The sequence below is a fragment of the Hemiscyllium ocellatum genome, chromosome 6 (assembly GCF_020745735.1).
Source record: "Hemiscyllium ocellatum isolate sHemOce1 chromosome 6, sHemOce1.pat.X.cur, whole genome shotgun sequence".
NCBI classification, from domain to species: domain Eukaryota; kingdom Metazoa; phylum Chordata; class Chondrichthyes; order Orectolobiformes; family Hemiscylliidae; genus Hemiscyllium; species Hemiscyllium ocellatum.
In genome coordinates this window covers 12,710,520-12,731,450 of record NC_083406.1, presented here as the reverse complement: position 1 = coordinate 12,731,450, position 20,931 = coordinate 12,710,520, and the positions used below count along the sequence as shown (strand labels likewise).

The 20,931-nt window shown below is 39.0% G+C and overlaps 1 protein-coding gene across 1 annotated transcript in view; it reads left to right on the top strand.

Annotated features, from left to right (window-relative positions):
* The window catches only part of LOC132816359 (insulin receptor substrate 2-like), a 47,150-nt gene extending 26,720 nt beyond the window's left edge, over positions 1 to 20,430 (top strand). The window contains exon 2 of the mRNA XM_060825818.1: positions 18,527 to 20,430. Coding sequence (XP_060681801.1) covers positions 18,527 to 18,531 — 5 coding nt within the window. The 3' untranslated portion in view covers positions 18,532 to 20,430. The remainder of the gene's footprint in view (positions 1 to 18,526) is intronic.
* Positions 20,431 to 20,931: the final 501 nt, after the last annotated feature.

Here is a 20,931-nt window from a genome sequence, read left to right as displayed (position 1 = left end):
TTTGGGAGGTGCTACTGAAAGAGTCTTTAAATTGTTGTCATGTATCTTGTCCTCTTCCTCTGCACTTCATAATCTTGCCCTCATTCTCAAGCAGGTTACAGTTCTTGGGTATCTGAAAGGTTATAGGTACAAGGCTTAATTTGGTGTGGGCAAAAGCAAGAGTAATACTTACATCTGCAACCGCTTAAAAATCTGAAAAGACTGTGGGATCTGGGCAAGGGATCTGGGCAGTGACATCCTCCATTATTTCAGCACCTGCTGATCTCGGCCACTATTGTAGCTGCTGTAATTTTACCAACGCTGACTCTTCGTGGGTATGCAGATGTCTCTATCTTCTGTTGAGATGCATGGAGGATGTTCTCGATGATGGGTGTGTCCAGAACTAGGGGGCCACAGTCTGAGGATTCAGGATAGACCATTCAGGGCAGAGATGAGACATTTCTTCAACCAAAGAGCAGTAAGCCTGTGGAATTCATTACCACATGAAGTAGTTGATGCCAAGACATTGAATGTATTCAAGAGGTGGCTATATATATATATAGCACTTGTAGTGAATGGGACCAAAGGTTATGGAGAGGAAGCAGGATTAGGCTATTGAGTTGGACGATCAGCCATGGTCATGTGGAATGGTGGAGCAGGCTCAAAGGGCTGAATGGCCTCCTCCTGCTCCTACATTCTCTGTTTCTGTTTTGGTGATGACCCTGGAATAACCTGCCTGCACCTGACCATTCTGAAATGCTTATTTGAGTAACAGGTTGACCCTCCATATTTAACAACAGCTCCATAGCGTTCTTTCAGGCCTGTATGCAGTGATAGTCCAGATTATTGATTCAAGTGCTTAAACTAATGGGTTCAAACCCAAGTTGTTTTTTGGCTTACCAAAGTAAGTGTTACCATTGGGTCAGACTGCACTTCCAAAAATATAGTGCATCACCTATTACCCTGGCTGTACTTTCGATTGATGCTGACTAGACTAACTTGCAACTTTAATGCAGTATACAAGGCATTCCTTTTCTTTCTTGTTTCTAAGGAGCAAGATTACGGAAAGGTTATAGCTTTAAATCATTAAATCATACGTTTAAAGATGAACTTGCAGTACTTTGTTCCTAAAGAGTTAACGGCACAATAAGTAAAAATATGTTCTATAATTTTCATAAACACGTTTAGTTACCCTTGTCTGATAAAGATAATGAATTTGAATCAAAATGGCAGATGGAGTTCCCCAAAGCTTTCAGTCAATCGCAATCCATTAGTGAAATAAAAAGCCAGCCAATTGGGACCTACCTATAATAGTTATTTCTCTAGAATTTAGGTTGTACAATAACCAATATAAATAATAAATCTTTTGTTTGTTCCCAATGTGACTTGCACAGAATGACACCGGAAACAACTGCTCCATCCTGTTTTTCAGATTTGCACATAATGTTCTGTCAGATAAATTAACCAAAGTGAATGCTGGGTAATGAACACCTAGATAAGTGGCAGGAAATGCAGTCCATATTGAAAGGGATAAGGTGGATGGATGGTGCAGTGCAATGGTAGTGATTCATCTGCATTTAGTTTACTAATCCAACACCCACTGCCAGGTGAGGGAAAATGAGTTATTGATCCACATTTGCATATAAATTGACTCATTTTCTGTCATTATGTTGGAAGCTACATTTTTTTGTTTGGCTGAGATGGAATGTTAAAATGTGTGGTTGCACTGTTACTGTATAAAGAGGTAACGTATTGGCATGGAAAGAAGATTAACAGACCAGCAGGAAGCTGAGAATAAAGATAAATGGGTCTTTTCAAGCTGGTAGGATGCCACAAATGGTGTGCCACAGGAGTCAATGCTGGGACCTCAACTATTTACAATTTATAGCAATGATTTGGATGAAGGGAGTGCGGGTTTGGAAGCTCAGTTTGCGGATGACACGATAGATAGGAAAATGATTTGTGAAGAGGATGAAAGTGATATAAATAGGTTAAGTGAGTAGGCAAAGAGCTAGCAAATGGCGTAAAATGTAGGAAAACATTAAATTGGCTATTTTGGCAGAAACAAAACAAATTATGCACACAGTTACAGGTCACAGAGCTCTGAGGTCCAGAGAGGTCTGAGTATGCCAGAGCATGTATGTTAGTATGCAGGCACAGCAAGTAATCAGGAAAACTCTTAAAATATTGTGTTATTGCAAGGGGAATTGAATGCAAGATTCTAGATTAGAGTGGTGCTGGAAAAGCACAGCAGTTCAGGCAGCATCCGAGGAGCAGGAAAATCGGCATTTCAGGCTAAAGCTCTTCATCAAGAATAGAAGCAGAGTGCCTGCAGGGTACCCACCCTCCTCTTATTTATCTCTCCACCATGCAGGCACCTTGCCTGTATTCTTGATTAAGGGCTTTTGCCCGAAACATCGATGTTCCTGCTCCTCGGATGCTGCCTGAACTGCTGTGCTTTTCCAGCACCACTCTAATCTAGAATCTGGTTTCCAGCATCTGCAGTCATTGTTTTTACTGAATTGAATGCAAGGACAATTATGATCCAGTTATACAGAGCATTGGCAAAACCACATTTGAAGTACTGTATACAGTACTGGTCACCATTGGGAAGGATGTTAGCACATTAGAAGCCGTTCAGAGAGAGTTGATTAGATGAATACCTGGAATGAGGATAGGCTACACAGGCTAGGGCTGTAACCTCTGGTGTTATTGAAACATATAAGATCCTGAGGTGACTTGACCAGGTGGATGTTGAAAGGATGTTTCCATTTGTGGAAGAATCTAGAACTAGGGTGTCATAGTTTAAAATTAATGGGTCATCCATTTAAGACAAGAGATGAGGAAGTGTATTTTCTTTTAGGGTTAAGAGTCTTTGGAATTCTCTTCCACAAAAAGCAGTGGTTGTGGAATCTTTATGATGTGGAGGTGCTGGTGATGGACAGGGGTATACAAAATTAAAAATCATACAACACCAGGTTAGAGTCCAACAGGTTTACTTGGAAGCACTAGCTTTCGGAGCGCTGCCCCTTCATCAGATGGTTGTCAATCTCGTGCTTCCAAGTAAACCTGTTGGACGATAACCTAGTGTTGTGTGACTTTTTTAATGTGGGATCTTTAAACATTTTTAAGGCAGAGATTGATAGATTGATTACAAAAAGGGATAAAAGATTATCGGTAATGCACAGGAATGTAGACTTGAGGTCAAGATCAGATCAGCAGCAGTCATTAAATGACAGAGACCGCTCAAAGGACCTGTTCTTGTTCCTTGTTATTTGGGGCATGTGATCTTTGTAACTTCATTTAAGCACATGGGAACTTTCCGATCATCTTGCTTTCACATTGTGATATAACAAAATAATAGTGTTTAAAATTTTTCTTTATCATTTCAAAGTAACATGGGTGTGTGGGAATTTTTAAAAGGGTGCAGGTTAACTGTTTGCGACCAGGTGTGTATTGTGAGTGCTGCTGGAAGTCAACTCTCAGATGTAGAAGCCCAAAATGGACTTAAAAATGAGTCAGTCAATCTCTCAAAAATTGTTAATTTTTTTTCATCTAATTATGGGGGTTGATTACTCTGGTTGACCCCACCCCCCAGCCCCAATTCCTTGAAAATGTTGGGTGCTGGGTTCAGGGCTGGGATTTCTGAAATCTGGACTCTGATGCCTTTTGGCTGCACTTTCTGTAACTGTATAAATCCAGGCCATAGTGTCCAATTTTAATTCTCTAAGTCCAGAGATGTTAATTAGATTACATTCCAGTCCACAGTGTTAGATTGCAGGCACATTTAGATCACACCAGAAATGCTTAGCAGGTTTCCTTTCCCTTGGAAAACTAGTGACTTAGTTAGATTTTTCCAATTATCAAATACCTCTCACCAGTTGTTGTCAGTTCTACTTTAATTCACTTCCACAATTTTCAGGGTAGCAAGTTCAGTATCCTGTTATAACTGTTATCCTGTAACTCCCTCACTAAAGTTAACAATGAAAATCAATTGGAATTTCACTTAGTCATAGAGATGAACAGCATGGAAACAGACCCTTCGGTCCAACCCGTCCATGCTGACCAGATATCCCAACCCAATCTAGTCCCAGCTGCCAGCACCTGGCCCTTATCCCTCCAAACCCTTCTTATTCATATACCCATCCAAATGCCTCTTAAATGTTGCAAATAGCCTGCACCACTTCCTCTGGCAGTAAATTCATACATGGACCACCCTCTGCGTGAAAAAGTTGCCCCTTAAATTTTTTTTGTCTTTCCCCTCTCACCCTAAACCTATGCCCTCTAATTCTGGAATCCCCCACCCCACGGAAAAGACTTTGTCCATTTATGCTATCCATGCTCCTCATGTTTTATAAACCTCTATAAGGTCACCCCTCAGCCTAATACGGTGGGGGGGGGGGGGGGGGGGGGGGGGGGTGGTGGGTGGGTGGGGGGAGGGAGGACGGGAGGAGGAGTTCAAAGGAGATGTGAAAGGAAAATTTTTATTTTTTGCAGAGTGGTAGGAGCCTGGAATGTGTTGCCAGGGGTAGCCATGGAGGCAGATACAATAGGGGCATTTCAGGGATCTCTACATAAGCACAGGAATATGAAAGGAATTGAGGGTTATGGACCAAAGGCAGGCAGAAGGACTACTTTGTAGTCATGTTTGGGACAACACTGTGTGTCGAAGGGCCCGTTCCTGTTCTGCACAGTTCTATGTTCTGCATGTATGAATTTACTGCCAGAGGAAGTGGTGCAGGCTATTTGCAACATTTAAGAGCTGAATAACTATTAACCTTGAAGTAGAGAGATCAGATCAATTTAGCTATCAATGCAGATTTGATGAACCTTATTTTTCACTGTTTGTAATGTCAAGTATTCACTGAAAAATATCATCAGCGATTTTACCTTTGATACAAATATTCCTGAAGAATATTCTGTGGACATTAATACATTTAAAAAAAACAGTCTGACCACTCTGGTAACAAGTATTCCACCAGACTTTCAAACGTTTTTGAAAATTGATCAACAAGCAGATTTGATGTGTTCTTCGCAAAATGAGGAAGTGCCTGTACTTACTATGTAGAGCGTACAGGAAACAAAGAAACATGAAAGCACTGTATATATAAATCTGCAGTCTGAGTCAGATCATCAAAATTAATGGTAAATGGTAATTTTTCACTTAAGTCGAATTGAACCCAAGTAAATTTTGCTGTATGTTTGCATATTTTACAGTCTCTGAAAAGCATCCCAAAAGAAATTGCAAAAGAAACTTGAATATCTATATGGGGAAGTTGGCCTTGCTGTTGGATTTGACTATAGTATATGATAATCCATCTGTTTTAAACCAATTTCCTCAAGTTTAGCAGCTCAGTATTGCATCACAGAGCTGAATACTTACTTCATCGTTTTTGTTGGTGACCAATCTGATGAGCCCTTGGGTGGTTAGAGATTAGAGTCAGAGAAACAAAACCTGAGGGGAGGTGGTTGGACTGTTATCTCTAACATTAACATTAGTTCTAGTTTAACTTAATCTCTATTAGTAAAAGGAGGGACTGTAAATAAGCATTTTCTCATCCATTCTAGGATATTTCACAATGACTGAGGAAGATTATTACTACATCCTTCCAGTCAGAAACTGTTTTCTATTTCAGTTGGGTAATTAGGCAAGTCTCAGATTGCATCAGAATCCTCAAAAATAAAGGAAGTAGTTTTCCTTTTTGTACTTTTCTGAAGATGAATTATATCCTGTTTTTCTCCGACTTCAAACCTACAATTTTCCTTCGGCCTATGTTGCTTTGACCCTAACTGCTTGTACACTCATTCTTCCTTTACCCTTGGCTGTTTTTGAGCTGTTCAGAGCTCCACACTTGTTGAAACCTATGTAGCCAATTCTGTCTGTTCCATTGCCTCTTCTCTTTTTAAATCCCACCTCTGAACTTGCTTCATTTCTCCTTTAATAGAGCATCCATGTTTTGTCCGATTTTTGCTTCCATCAAACACGTCGTATTTTGCATTAAAGGTGCTCTATTAACGGAAGGTATTTGAGAATTCAATCTTTTTCTATCAAACCTGTATCTTCATTCTCCTTTATTTGAGTCCTTGGTTTCTTTTGAGATTGTTTTCCTATGAGCTTTGCCTAATATTTTTTAAATATGCAGCTATTTTACTTCCATTATTTAATTAAGCTCATTCTAGATCCTTGTTTCAGTTTCTAATTTCCTGATCATGATAGCCGCAATTTAAATTCATGCTTCCTATTAAAACCAACCTGTTAAAGAGATCTGCATTCTCCGCACCCAATTCTGCTGTCAAACCGCAGTGTCTTCCCTCCTTAGCTATCAAAAATAAATAAAATCCAAATATTCTCAAAGGTCAGACAACCTAGGATGTACAAATAAAACAAAGAATTGAAGGTGCTGGAGATCTGAAACAAAATAGAAATTGCTGGAAAAACTCATCAAGTCTGGCAGTATCCGAGGAAAGAAAGCGAAGTTAATGTTGCAATTTCAGTAACTTTTCATCAGAACCTCCCACAGATGCTGCCAGACCTGCTGAGTTTCTCCATCAATTTCTGTTTTCCTGTGACTTACATGGTGGGCAAAATTCAATTTGTAAGTACGCTCAACTTGAGCACTTTGTTTGATTTTATGTTCAGCACCACGAGAGGTTGACAAATAATATACTATATTTGTATATTGTGGACACTTCTTGTTCTGTCTCACTTGCTCCCTGTACACTTCAGCTGTCACACGTCAGTGGACACCCGGACTTGCCGTGAGCAATTTCACACATGCTTTGATGGTGTAACAAATGTTCAAGTGCAACATAACAACCTTGATAGAACAATGAAGAACTTAAAGCGAAGTATACTCAATGGCAGAGAGTTATTACTAGCTGTAAAAATTTACTTTGATTCCTGGGGGAAAAAGAGCATGAATTTACATTGCAGCTTTCATGGTCATTGACCATCTCAAAACTCTTTATAGCCACAATATGGGAGTTTAATCGCCGTTACAAAGTTAGGAATGGTGGAGCCAAATTTGATGTAAACAGCAAAGTGATAATCACCAAAAACTCAATTTTTTTGCTAATGTTAAATAAATACCTCCCAGGTTTATTCTCTTGCTTTTCTTCAAGATAACGCTATGGGATCTTTGACATCCAGGCACAGTGGTTAGCACTGCTGCCTCACAGCGTCAGAGACCCGGGTTCAGTTCCCACCTCAGGCGACTCTGTGTGGAGTTTGCACATTCTCCCCGTGTCTGCGTGGGTTTTCTCCGGCTGCTCCAGTTTACTCCAACAATCCAAAAATGTGCAGGTTAGGTGAATTGGCCATGCTAAATTGCCCGTAGTGTTAGGAGAATGGGTCCGGGCGGGTTGCGCTTCGGCAGGTCGGCGTGGACTTGTTGGGCCGAAGGACCTGTTTCCACATTGTAAGTAATCTAATCTAAACCAAAACCAAAGGAGCCTTGGTTCAACCTTTCATCCAACAGCCTGATACTTCCTCAATACTGTATTGGAAAGATCAGCTTGATTTTTGTACTCAAGTCTGGTGACCCCCAAATGTGAAGGAGAGACATTATCAACTGAGCCATGATTGACACTCTAAATTTTATTTTATTTCATCTTCTGTGTCAATGCTTGAATTTTTTTTTGGTTAAATTGCGATGCATTGTACATAGTAGCTGGATGTGCTCTGGGCCTGCTCCACTATTTAGTCAGACATGGCTGTTCTGGTCGTGTTCTTAGTTTCTTTTGCGTAACTTCTACCCTTGACCTCCTTTCCTATTAAAACCTGAACTCAGCCTTGAGTAAATTCAATCACCTAGCCTCTGCTGTTTTGTGTTGAGGAGAAATCTACATTCTAAATTACCCTAGAGAAAGAAAAACTCATCATCCCTTTCTATTGTTTTATTTCAAACCATGTCCATCAGTTTTAGCCTCCTCCATTAAGAGGCACGGGTATGGGGCGGGACAGAACACCAGTGCTTCAACGAAGGCTCAGTGATGAAGTTCCCTCATATGGTTTTGAAATGTCCGAAAACAATCCTTCCAGCTCAGCGAGCAAACTTACAATCTGAACCTCAACCTGAGCTACAAATCTTCTCAAAAATCGCAAACACTTCCTCTTCTCCAATCAGAGTACCCTCACCCAATCCCCCTCACACCTCTTGTTGCCAACCCCTCCCAACTTGCACTTCATCTTCGACTTAACACTTGACTGTCTAAGTTGTTCCAGTGCAGCTACAACCTGGCATCTACTTGGAAATGTAGAAAATTGCCCAGATCTGTCTTTGTCCACACTAATTAATGATGTATGGGATGAGCTGCCAGAGGAAGTGGTGGATGGTGGTACAATTACATCTAAAAGGCATCTGGTTGGGTATATTAATAGGAAGGCTTTGGAGGGATATGGGCCAAGTGCTGGTAAATGGGGCTAGATAAGGGACTACATCGGTCACCATGGATGAGTTGGACCAAAGGGCCTGTTTCTGTGTTGTACATCTCTATGAATCCATGAAACAGCCTCCCAGTAGCCACTTTATCAAATCTCCTCACAATCTTTTATGCTTCGGTGAGATCGCCTGCCCTTCGGGTGGGCATGGGCCCGAATTGTTCAACCTTTCTTTATATGGTAAGCCCTTCATGCAGGAGTGAACCTTACAGTTCTAGAAATTGAATCTCTTTCTGTGTTGTGAACATCGATGTGGGTGAACTAAGACTTTTCCAATTAAGTTGCTCATTCATCAGTTCTGCTTGATCACAAAAAAAAGCAAACTTTCTTCAACCAGTGGAGGAGATATTCATTCCTACACTGCAGTTTTAAACAGTGTTCCCCTTAGTGTAATGATTTCCCATGAGCAGGTCACACTGCAGGATGCTGAGGATTCTCAAACCATGCCTTTGGAGATTGCCTGTGAAGTTTCATGCCCCTGGGAATCGATGGGAATCTGGGTAGTGCTTTGCAACTGAGCCTTTTTCCCTAACATTTTTGAGAGCTGCTCTCGCGTCACCTCAGTACCCCAAGGAAATTCCCATTTTTGTTTGAATCTTAACATTCGCTCTCTGACTCATGAGAAATCACATAATGTAGACCACTGGTTTGTTTGGTTTAGTAACAACCTTTTATACCTTTGTTGTCAAAGGCTTAAGTGAAGCGATTGTAAGCACTGCAAAATGAACTAGTTAGTGGTGAGAGTGGAAGTGAATGAGTCGACTGGTAAAGGCAAGGCAAACAAATGAGTTAGCTATCTGTCCATGCTGTGCAATGGAAATCTGACAGAAGTGAATGATGACCTATCAGCTGGGTAACAGTTGCACTAGCACTGCAATAGTCACCAAGAAAATGAATGAGTTTGCTTTTGTGCCTGTTGAAATGGTTTGTGTGTGAAATATTTGACTAGTTGCTGGGCTATCTGCTACCCATTAATCCTATAAATAGCTTCCTCCCCACCTTCTGTTTTACATGATCTTTCCTGAGGATCTGTTGTTTTAGATGTGCAAATGCTTTTAATATATAGTTTCTGCCATAAACGTGCTTCCTGAATATTGTTGGTCAATTTCACTCCTCTCTGCTCCTGGCAAATGCCATAAAGGACACAGGAAACAGTGTTCACCATGTAAGCCTGATAGAATGCTCCAAAATAGAAAAAGAGATGATGGAGCATCTGAGCAAGTTACTGGTGCCTGTCAGCCCAATAGAATGTAGTGTTGAAAGAGCTTTGGGATATGATGAAAATTTAAAAATAAGCAGTAAACAAAATGTAAAATTCAATAATCATCGCCGACTAATATTTTCAATCTCCTTCCATGCAAATTAGTTTTCTGCTTTTCTGAGGGGTTGCATAAAAGATGAATACATGCTTTGAATTAAATTATTTTTAATGCCACTATCCCCTATTAATACTTCTAACTGGGATGTGGGAATAAAATTAATTGAACTCAATCACGTGTTAAATTAACATTTTGGTATTTTTCAAATTTGCCTTTTCACAATACTTACTGTCAACAAAATGCTGCAGCACTTGTCCAGTTTCTTTTTGATAATCCCTTCTTCCATTATGCAAAGCTGTTCTACCCTGAAGTGGAATTCTAATAAATGTCCCTTCATAACATCTATTTTGTTACCTATTTACTGAGACTCACTTTGTTTTTAATGAGGAGGGGGGAAGAAGCATGGTGGGCAGGAGAATCCTTTTTGGCCCAGTGCCAAAGTACCAATACATTGGAATAGCATCAGAGTTTGAAATATTTATTTCATTACACACCGTGTGAAGAAAGTGATTTAAAAACATCTTATTTATGCTGGACTCCCAGGAAACAATGCTTTTTAACTTAACATACTCCCTTCACAATCTATAACAGATGCCTTGCATTTCTGAACAGTAATACGTTTTAAAAACCTAAAACGTGCAAATGACTTTACAGTAGTCTTTCCCCATCTGATTTTCTTTCTCAGCATGATCCAAACAGTGATGGGGAGGCAGATTGTTTCAAAACAAAACAAAGAATATAACTTGGGTGGATGTTAGTGACCTAATTTAAGTCCCAGGATGAAAATTGAAACCATGTAAGTTACGTTATAGAAATGGGTCACTATTATGTGTTAGAATCTTAAATTGTACCTGTTGAACAGAGCACTGAAGCAATCATACCATTAATTTCTCCTTTTTGTCCCAGTGCTAAAGTACCAATACATTGGAATAGCATCAGAGTTTAAAATATTTATTTCATTACACACCGTGTAAAGAAAGTGATTTAAAAACTCCCAGGAAACAATGGTTAACTTGTAGACAATATGCAATGCCAACAAAATTATAATAAATTGTTTACAGCAAAAGATTATGTTCTTAAATAAAATCGATGAAGATACAATCATGAGGTTTCCTGAGTCTGAAACATGTTCAAATTGTATCTCATTCTGAATTAGACTAACAATTTGTTGTAATTGTGTAGCCATACAATTGTCACAGTTAATAGCTGTTGAACCTTCCTACCTTGTGACTAATTGAGTACATCGGCTACACTGTTGAAGTAAAAGCTTTTGGGAAGACCGATGTGTTGAAAATGTTATTTCTGTTTCCTCCTTTTCACTTCATTTCATTCCATGAACTGTTGCACAGATGAACAGTTGTGATGTTATATCATGGAAAGGCTTCCGCTGCTGTTCCTGCTGTTTTGAAAAGAGACCTCAAAATTGACCCCTTTAAGTACACCCCTGTAATCCCTTCTCTTATTTCTTTCTGCCGACTCTTTTCCCTTCAATTACCTTGAAAGATTCTGGATATCATTTGAAGGACAATGGTGTTACTATTGATTTTGAAATACATTTCACCTCATCCTTCTGAATACAAGTTATGCATATTCCAATTTTCCATTTTTAAACAATTAATCAGTCAAAACTTGGTTAGTTTATTGTAATTCTACAATCGAGTTTATCAAACATCATTTTAGCATGTTAGAAAAATGTATCTACTATTTTATGGTGCACAGATTATGTGAAATTTATAAGAAACTCCTGTAATTCTGCCAGTGTTTACTATCACAATACTGTCTATGATAGATCATGATTTTGGAACTCAGATTTAGTAAATATTTCAAGTGGGTGCACTGAGTTTGTTTTTCTAGTTACATAGGATTCTGATAGTGCACACAGTTATTACACAGCATTGTTTAAGAGTCCCTAAACCAAGTCACTGTGACTACATGCAGACATTTTCTGTTTACCAATTTATTACCCCATCCTTGGAGGGCCTAATCTCATTTACTCAAGTCCATATTGGATTAGACTTTGGGCATGTTTCAGTCATCATATTGCAACTAATACCAAGCCACTTCCCAGCACAGGATATTATCACCAGCTGAAGTTTTTAGTTTAGCTGAAATTTCAACAGCTGATGGCAGTGACAGTTGTACTTTGGCTACACAATTAAAACAGCTTGTTCGTCAAATTCGGAATGAGCTACAATTTGGAACATGTTAGAGACTTGGGAAACCTCATGTTGATACCTTCATCAGTCTTATTTAAGAACATAATCTCTTATTGTAAGCAATTTATTTTAATTTGCTGGCATTGCATATTGTCTACAAGTTAACCATTGTTTCTTGGAAGTCCAGTGTAAATAGATGTTTTTAAAATCACATTCTTCACACTGTGTTATAAAGTAACTATTTTAAATGCTGATGCTACCCCAATGCATTAGTAGATTGGTACTGGCACAAAATAAGTTAAGAAACCACGCAAATGGAGAAATTAATGGCATGGTTGCTAGCTCGTCTAGCTAAGACTATCCTTGGATAATTTGTGTGTGTTTTTGGTTAAACTCTTTTGATTGCTGTTAATTATTGTGCAACTTAATATCCAGCCAGTCAGAAAGTCTAGTCATAGACTCTTCATCCCTGGAAGATTGATTGAATGGTGCCTCTTATGGTGTCACTAAGGTGTGATTGTGAATGGTACTGCCCTCATCATTTTGAGCTCGGGCCAGCTGACAGTGATGTGGCTACATGGTTGTTGTAACTGGACCTTTAATGTGCATGAGAAGATGATGGTTGCTGATGAGAATGAAAGATCTACTGAATCTATTTCATCGAGTTAAACAAAGTGCTGGGATTTCAAACCCAATAAGCACCATTTTACAACCAAACTTTGCTTGCTTTACCTCTTTGACCAATTATTTTCATACCACAATAGGCCAGTACTTAAACAGGGATAGAATTATGCTAATATATATTTAACGGCAACAACCTGTATTTAGATAGTGCTTTGAATTCAGTAACTTTCCCAGTGCACTTAACAGGAATGTTATTTATCTCCAAAAGATGAGCTGTATTTAAAAAAAAGAGGAGATGCACAGAAACTTTGTCAGAGGTAGGTTAAGGAGAATTTTCAAGTAGGAAGACAGGTATTAGGAAAATGATTTAGGGAGGCAATTCTAGAAATTGGAACCCCAGGAGTGAAACATAGCCACTGGTTATGATGCGGTCGAGATTGAGGATGCTTAAGAGGCCAATGCAGCATTAGCTGAGGCCAGAGGAGATTAGAGATTAGGGAGGACAAGGCCATAGACAGATTGGAAAATAAAGGATAAAATTTTAAATGTGAAGTGCTTCTTTAAAGGGGGCCATTTCATGTCAGCAAGCAGAGGGATAGTACGAACCTAGAGGATAGCTAGGCCATGGCCAGAGAGTTTTGGATAACCTCAAATTTAAAGAAGACAGATCAAGGGATATCCAGGAATATCTGAATCTCATAGCAACCAAGGCATGGATCAGGACTTCAGAACAGGTGAGCTGAGGCATGGATAAGATTAAGCAATTTTAGGGAGGTGCAAGTCAGTGGTGTTAGTGGTGACATTGAAATGTGGTTGGAAATTGATCTCTGCTACAAACACGACACTGAGATGTTCAGTCAGTCTAGTTCACCTCAGACTGTTGACAGCAAGGAAGGAGAATTAGAATTAGGCATTTGTTTTGTCCCATGTACTCAAGTACAGGAGTACTGTGAAAAGTTTACAGCATTGTCTGTCATGACACCGTGTTAGGTACAAAATACATAAAGAAAATAAAGTTACATCACCATTCATATAATAACGTAGCAAAAAAGAAACAAAGTTAGAAGGATAAACATTACAGTCAAATAAGCAGATTATAGAAAAGGGAAAAGGCAATAATTTGCATATTTTGTATCTTTGCAATGGCCTAAAATGCTTACACTTTAAAAGTATCAATTATGTAGATAAACACGGCCATTGCATTACAGCAAGCTCCATGATCAGCATGAAGAGAAATGAGCAGTTAATCTGTTTTTGTTGTAATGCTAGAGGTATGGAAGTTAGTCAAGACTCTTGGAAAAGTACCACGCTCTTTCCCCATTGTGGCAGAATATTTTATAGCCACCTAAGAAGCGAGGTAGGGTCTTGGTTTAACATCTCATTCAGATATTGCAGCTGTCTAACTTAATGCACTGGAGTATATACTGAGAGCGTGTGCTCAGGTCTGATGTGGTACATCTGACTCCAGATATACAAATGCTAACACTCAGTCAGTTTTATGTACACAGAAGTTACAACAGACGCTGACTAGTTGGACAATATTGGTTTCACAGTGTCACTGTACGCAAATATACCTTAGCACCATAGCTGGTTCCTTTTGTGGTGATGATGATGATGATGATCTGACTTGTATTTGTTTTGTGTTGGATATTAACATCCTAGAATGTAATGCTGAATCTCTTAGCAGTCGCAGGAGTTTGCAAACATCCTGCTTTACTAGCCGATACTTACTGAACAATCCCTCCCAGCAATTGTTACTGAGAAGATTAAAGAACTAAGCAACAAATACATTGGAAGTGATTTGGCAATGGGTGTATTATTCTCCACTTTTGAATGAATTTCTGCAGAGCATAAGTAAGAGCCTAATTCCTACAGGTCACATGTTGTGATCGATGTATCTTAACTGTATATACAAAACAGTGCTAGACAATAGCTTAGTCATGTAGTGAAACTACATTGGAAGGGTTTGCAGCAACTATGCGGCACATTAGTGAGACTTCCCTTAGAGTGCTGCACAGAGATTTGTTTGCCTTGGAAGTAGTTCAGAGAAGGTTCACGAGGCTGATTCATGGTTTGAAGAGCAGGTCTTCTGAAGAAAGTTTGACCAGAATGGATCTATACTAGATGGAGTTTAGAAGAACAAGACCTGCTGTTATTAAAACATAAGGATTAACATAGTAGATGCTGAAAGGATGAATCCTCTAGTGGGGTAATCTAAAATAAGGGTCATCATTTAAAATTATGTTGCCTCATATTTAAGGTGAAGATGGGAGGGTTTGTTTAATCTCTTAGAAGTCTTTGAGATTCTTTTCCCTAGGGACGTGTAGAGACTGGGTCTTTAAACATATTTAAGATTGAGCTAGATGGATGCTATGATGTGGAGGTGCTGGTGTTGGACTGGGGTGAGCAAAGATAAAAATAACACACCAGGTTATAGTCCAACAGATTTATTTGGAAGCTTTCAGTGCGCTGCTCCTTCATCAGGTAACTAGTGAGGCAGGATCATAAGACACAGAATTTGTAGCAAAAGATCACAGTGTCATGCAATTAAAGAATATAGTGAACGAATATGACTAGATTAGATTCCTTACAGGCCATTTGGCGCAACAAGTCCACACCAACCCTCTAAAGTATCCCACCCAGACCCATTTCCCTCTGACTAATGCATCACGTTGGATGCTACCTGAACTGCTGTGCTCTTCCAGCACCACTAATCCAGCATCTAACACTATGGGAAATTGACATGGCCAATTCACCTGACCTGCACATCTTTGGACTGTGGGAGGAAACCCACACAGACACGGGGAGAATATGCAAACTCCACACAGGCAGTCACCTGAGGCAGGAATTGAACCCGGTCCCTGGTGCTGTGAGGCAGTAATGCTAACCACTGAGCTACCATGCTGCCACCCCAACAAGGCAAATGAATATTGACCAACAAGGGAGTTGAGGCCACAATCCAATCAGTCACGATGATCTTACTGAATGGGGGAAACAGGTTCAGTGAACCTACATTTATATCTTATGATGTAAATGTAGTTAGTAGCTGATCATTTAAATGACTGTGAATGATCCTGTACTGTCCACAAGTTTGCTCATGTTCTTCAGAGAAGGGAAATCACCTTGATCTGGTCTGAACTACATGTGATCAATGTTACAGTATGTAGTTGACCATAAACACCCTCTCAAGTAGATGAAATACATCTGGTCAACTAGCCTTGTGAGAAACGCTAAACGAAAAATGAGTTGTGTGCGTCACACTCGTCATACTCTATTCTTCAAAAACAAAAGAACATGTGTTAGCTAGGGGCCTCTTGCGAAGTGACCATTTGCGCGCGCTATCATTCTATCATTATAGTGATGCACTCAGAGGGCTAAATTTTACAGTGCAGATGTGGTGGGGGGGGGGCGAGTCTCTCTGCACTTGGCAGCACACCCTCAGCCATTTTACAGCAGGCTAGGGCCTAAGTTGCCTGGTCATCAAATTCTCTGACCGCAGCAAGTTGCTGGCTGTTGCTGGCACCTGGCGAGATGGAGAACTGTGTGATCCGACAGTGTGGACAGAGCAACCAGAGAACCAGAGGCCAATGTTTTACTTTCAACAGTTGTTACTCTCATTCTGTAGGCTCGCTGGACCCGACACATTAACTCTGCTTTCCCTGTCCACACATCCTGCCAGAACTTTTCCAGCACTTTCTGATTTTGTTTCTGTTTTTCTGCATTCATGGTTCTTCATTGATAAGTTTTTACTTCGAATTGTCTTGAAAAAATGTCGTCAAGAATTTCAAATGCCAACCACGTAAAAGTGTCAGCGAGACTTGGAATCGAATCTCCAGAAAAACATTTGAATTAATTGTTCTGTGATCTTCGTGATAAGAAGTGTGGCTGGGCTGAAATAAAATCAGCTGTTAATACACCAGCACTGTTCCATGATGCTGCTATAAACTAACTTCATCCCCTCAATGTTTATCTTGTGCTTCAAAACCCTCCTTTCAAGAGTTTGACTTTCAAGCAGCAGATTGTTCTGCATCTGATAATCATTATCTTTTGGAATTCTTTTGTTAAAAATTCAATGGGATGTTGAAAAACAAAAGAAGCCTGTGTTCAGGCTCCTGATAACTGCACTTTAGGAAATTGAAAAGAACTTGTGCCAACAGTAATGTTTAGAGCACAGTATTCCCATTGTAAACACCCAATTCATACTTTCCAGAAACCTCTCTCACTGCTTAGGTCTGTTCTTATTCAGTTAGTTTAAAGGTCAGCCCTGAATCTTTTTGAGAATCAAATCTTCTGTTTTTAAGACACAATTTTTTCTGTTAACTGTCAAGTAGAAAATTGCAGAGCTTTAATAACAAAACAGTTGAAATTGTAAAGCTGCGTATCTTAACAGCACAAATTATAAAACCATGTTGAAGGGTTAGACATAGTTACTCCATTTTAAAACTCCAGTCAACCGTAGCTTCTTTTTCAAAACTAAACAAATATACATTCAAAAATAGGGCAGAAGTATTGTAGGTTGTATTTGAAGTTGCAGTGTAATCAAAGCATAGACCTGACTTCCAGTATTCCATGTCAGACCTGCAGACTATTAACAAGCTCTGCTAATTTAACTTTCTTCCCAGAACCATGAAATTAAAACACACTGCAACTACAATGTTCTTCATGTTCTGCAAACCACCCACTTGCATTGTTTTCTGAATTCCTTGCCTTAATCCTTAAACTTATGTTTTGCTGCAGAAATAAACATGGCCTCGAAAGCAACATTTCCCATGTGAATTGTTACTGCGCTTAGCTAGCTAACCAAACAACTTTTGAGAGGGATTTCACAGATACAGGCTCAAGCGCTGGAAATAGCTGCAGCTTGTTATCTGAGCCTTCTGTCTATGTAAATAGTTTATTAAGTAAATAAAATAACTGCAAAGAACCAGTCTAAGCAAAATCAACATGTGTGAATGTCTATATTGCAAAGTTTACATTGTTGAAATCAGAGACATATTGCTGAAGCATTTTTTGTACTCAGTAGGATAAGTACAAAGAAATCTAAATTTTATGCAATTGTAACAATTTTTATAATAGGAGGAGTGGGTGCTAATTGGTTTGCAGGTTGACTGTGATTGACTGAGACACTACCATGGAGAAAGCAATGGGGAACTATAGGTTCTCCATGGTTCTGGATAATTTAACAAAGAAAATAAGAAAGAACACATTTGTGTTATTTAAAAGGAATATGTCCCTGGGAAGGAAGGAATGCCACTTCGAACAGATCAAGTGTGAATGAGATAGGTTATGAACTAAACTGATTAACTTAAATATGTTGTCTGAGTTGAGATGTCACCTTTTTTAAAAATAAAACCTTCAGTTATCTTGAGAATGTGACTTAAAAGTAGTTCTGGCACTTACATATTAATGAGCCAAAACCTGCAAACCGTTCGAAAAGATGAAAGACTTAACAGCAATCTAGGTTTGTTCACTATATCGTATCGGTTGCATGCATGATGCTATGATCTTTTGCTATAAATTCCGTGCCTTATGATCCTGCTCCTCAGCTACCTGATGAAGGAGCAGCGCTCCAAAAGCTAGTGCTTCCAAATAAACCTGTTGGACACTAACCTGATGTTGTGTGATTTTTTTAATGAACTTAAATTGGATGTTGGTGCAGCTATCAGTGCATTCAGGACTGTTCAGCAACTGATGTCCAATCGAAGCATTCTATCTAAACATAGACAAGTTAGTTTGGTTTCTGCGAGCATGAGTGGTTGAGCGTGCTCTGTACTCCAGCTTTTGTGAACAGCTGGAGAAACATATTCTGCCAGAGTCAATGTGCTGGCCATCCTCTCCTGCAGTATAAATTCAGCGATGGTTTGAAATTTTGAATTCTTGAAGTTGTCCTGATGATTTAAAAGAAAGAAACTCATCTATTTTTAGATGATATTCAAGTTCTATGTTACAAAATGAATTGTAAATTTATCATTTGTTTCAAGCATCATTTTTTATTTCTGTTCTTTCAGACTGACGGACCCTTCATCTCTGGAACCTCACACAAGCGATGCTGCTCAGCAACACCTTTTGTGGAATGCTGCTCAAGTTTACCTTCTTTCCTCATTGTGAATGGGTAACCAATAATGCCTCGAGACTATTATAACACTGCAATGCACAGCGTACCTTCAAGGACAAGGAAGCTTTCTGCCTCATTAGTTTTTGCTATGGATATTGATCACCCTCATCCTTCTCTGGGTGGAGTGCACTGAAGCAGTACTTATTTAGCAGTATATTAGTTGTTGCCAGTTAGGCCTATCTTTCAGCTGAGATATGGCCAAATGTTAGTACCTTTAACTTTCCCAGTCTGGTAACACCTTGACCACATTACTTTTTTGCAATGTATCTCACACCAGGAACCGACTGAACTGGAATGTTACTGACCTGGTATAAATCCTACCTCGTTTAATTATTAAAGTCAGCCTTTCATGGGAGAAGGTGCACAAACTTTGCTTTATCGCTACTGAACTCCCGATACGCAAACCCTAGGCCTTAACATCTTATTTAACATCTTGAATATAGTTAACTGTGTGATGAGCCAGAGTTTTGGGCTTGCCTTGTTCAAGAAAGATCCCATGTTGGTTAGTTTGAGCCTAACTTAAGATAAAACAAAATGGTCTTGTAAGAGGGAAATAAAGTGCAATTTCAGGACATTGGATTTGGATCAAAAGATCCAAGAAAGACCCAGTAAGATGCAGCCAAGCACTTTCACTAAGACCAGGAAGGTAGCCTTCCACAAGTCAATATAGGGAAGAGAAATGTAATATTACAAATGCGGGCGATAGGATTTTCACATATTTTGAGCTGCATCAGAATGTAAATATTAAATGCAATTGAATGCAAAACATTATCAACTGTACAAATTATTTAAGACGTAACTTTGATTCCTTCAGAGGGGAGTCAGCAGGTTTTGTTTAAAAGATATATAGAGAATAATGTTCTTGCTATTTCTTAACCGTGAGTGCTTCTTACGTTGAATGCAGAACTTGGACTGTTCAGTACTGCTTTTGGTGAATGTGGTTCCTCAAGACCTTTCAGCTAAGTTATTTATTAATACCAGAACAGCTGATGAAAGTGCCAGATATTTCTGAATGTAGACACAATTTTCTGCAATGCCAGTAATTGAAGTTACAGACCGGTGTGAAGGTCTCTGTATTGAGGTTGATTCCATTATAGTTATGCCTAATGGTGTGTGTAAATGTACTGTACAAAGAAAATCAGTACCGTGAGCATTGCTAATTTTTACATTACATAAAAATGGATTAAAGGTAATCTTGATAAAGTGGCCGAATCTACATTAAAAGCCACTTACAATCATGGCACTGAAAGAAAAAATGCTGACGACAAATTACATTACCTGAGACAACAGCAGAGTATGGAATGTACTGAGCTAAGTAACACTTGCCACTAAATAAGAGTTTCATAACTTCACTGTATCAAAACATTTAACTGTATGCAATTTTTACATCCTTAGTTTACAGTTCAGAACGCAATTTAATATGTAACTGTCTACGCTAGTTACAAAGATCACTAGAGTGTGCAGCAAAGTTTGCGATCTGTATATTTTGCCCCATTCAGTTCAGTGCGTGTTTTTTTTTGTCTTGATGCTGTTTAAACTCTAAATAATACAAAAGCAGTGTTTTCATGTTATTTTTTAGTTTTCAGATGTCAGGAAATACAACATTAAGTAATATTTCTTCTTGTGACCAGACAAGAGATAATTGTAACTTTAACATATCTTGCTGTGTCTTCCGATGTATATATTGTATATAACATTGAATGTAATGCTGCCGGAAGATGAATAATTGATTTAGAATAGTATATTGTACTATATCTGTATTGATCTTGAATGCTGTCTCAATAGCCATATGCAATAAAATAGCCTACAATATTTATGAAAGCAGTTGTTGTTCAGATTTCAATGCATAGGTGTACTTCACATACAAAAACACATACACCCCTTTTATCCAATGTTCACACTGACAAAATACGTGCGTTGACTGCGCTTAACATTTACAGTGAGAATCCACCTCCAGAGACAAAGTAGTGCTGGAAAATTAAACATATGCTACTTGAGACTGAGTGGGCTCTGTAACTAAACTGTCAATGATGTTGTTGATGATCCTCAGCAGCTAACAGTGCACATCCAAAATTATTGCTCAACCAGCCACTCATGTTTCCAAAGGTTCAATTGGGATTGCAGTCTTCTGATATTGTAGGTTCATAACTTTACCCTTTAGTCTTATGGATGCTGGTGCCTGCTGGTTATCAATAATCTATTCGAACTGTGCAAGATGAATGCCAAATCTGTGAATACAGTTATCTTTGCCCTGTTTCCTGTTGCTATCTCCTTAGATATCTTTATCTTTAAATGCAG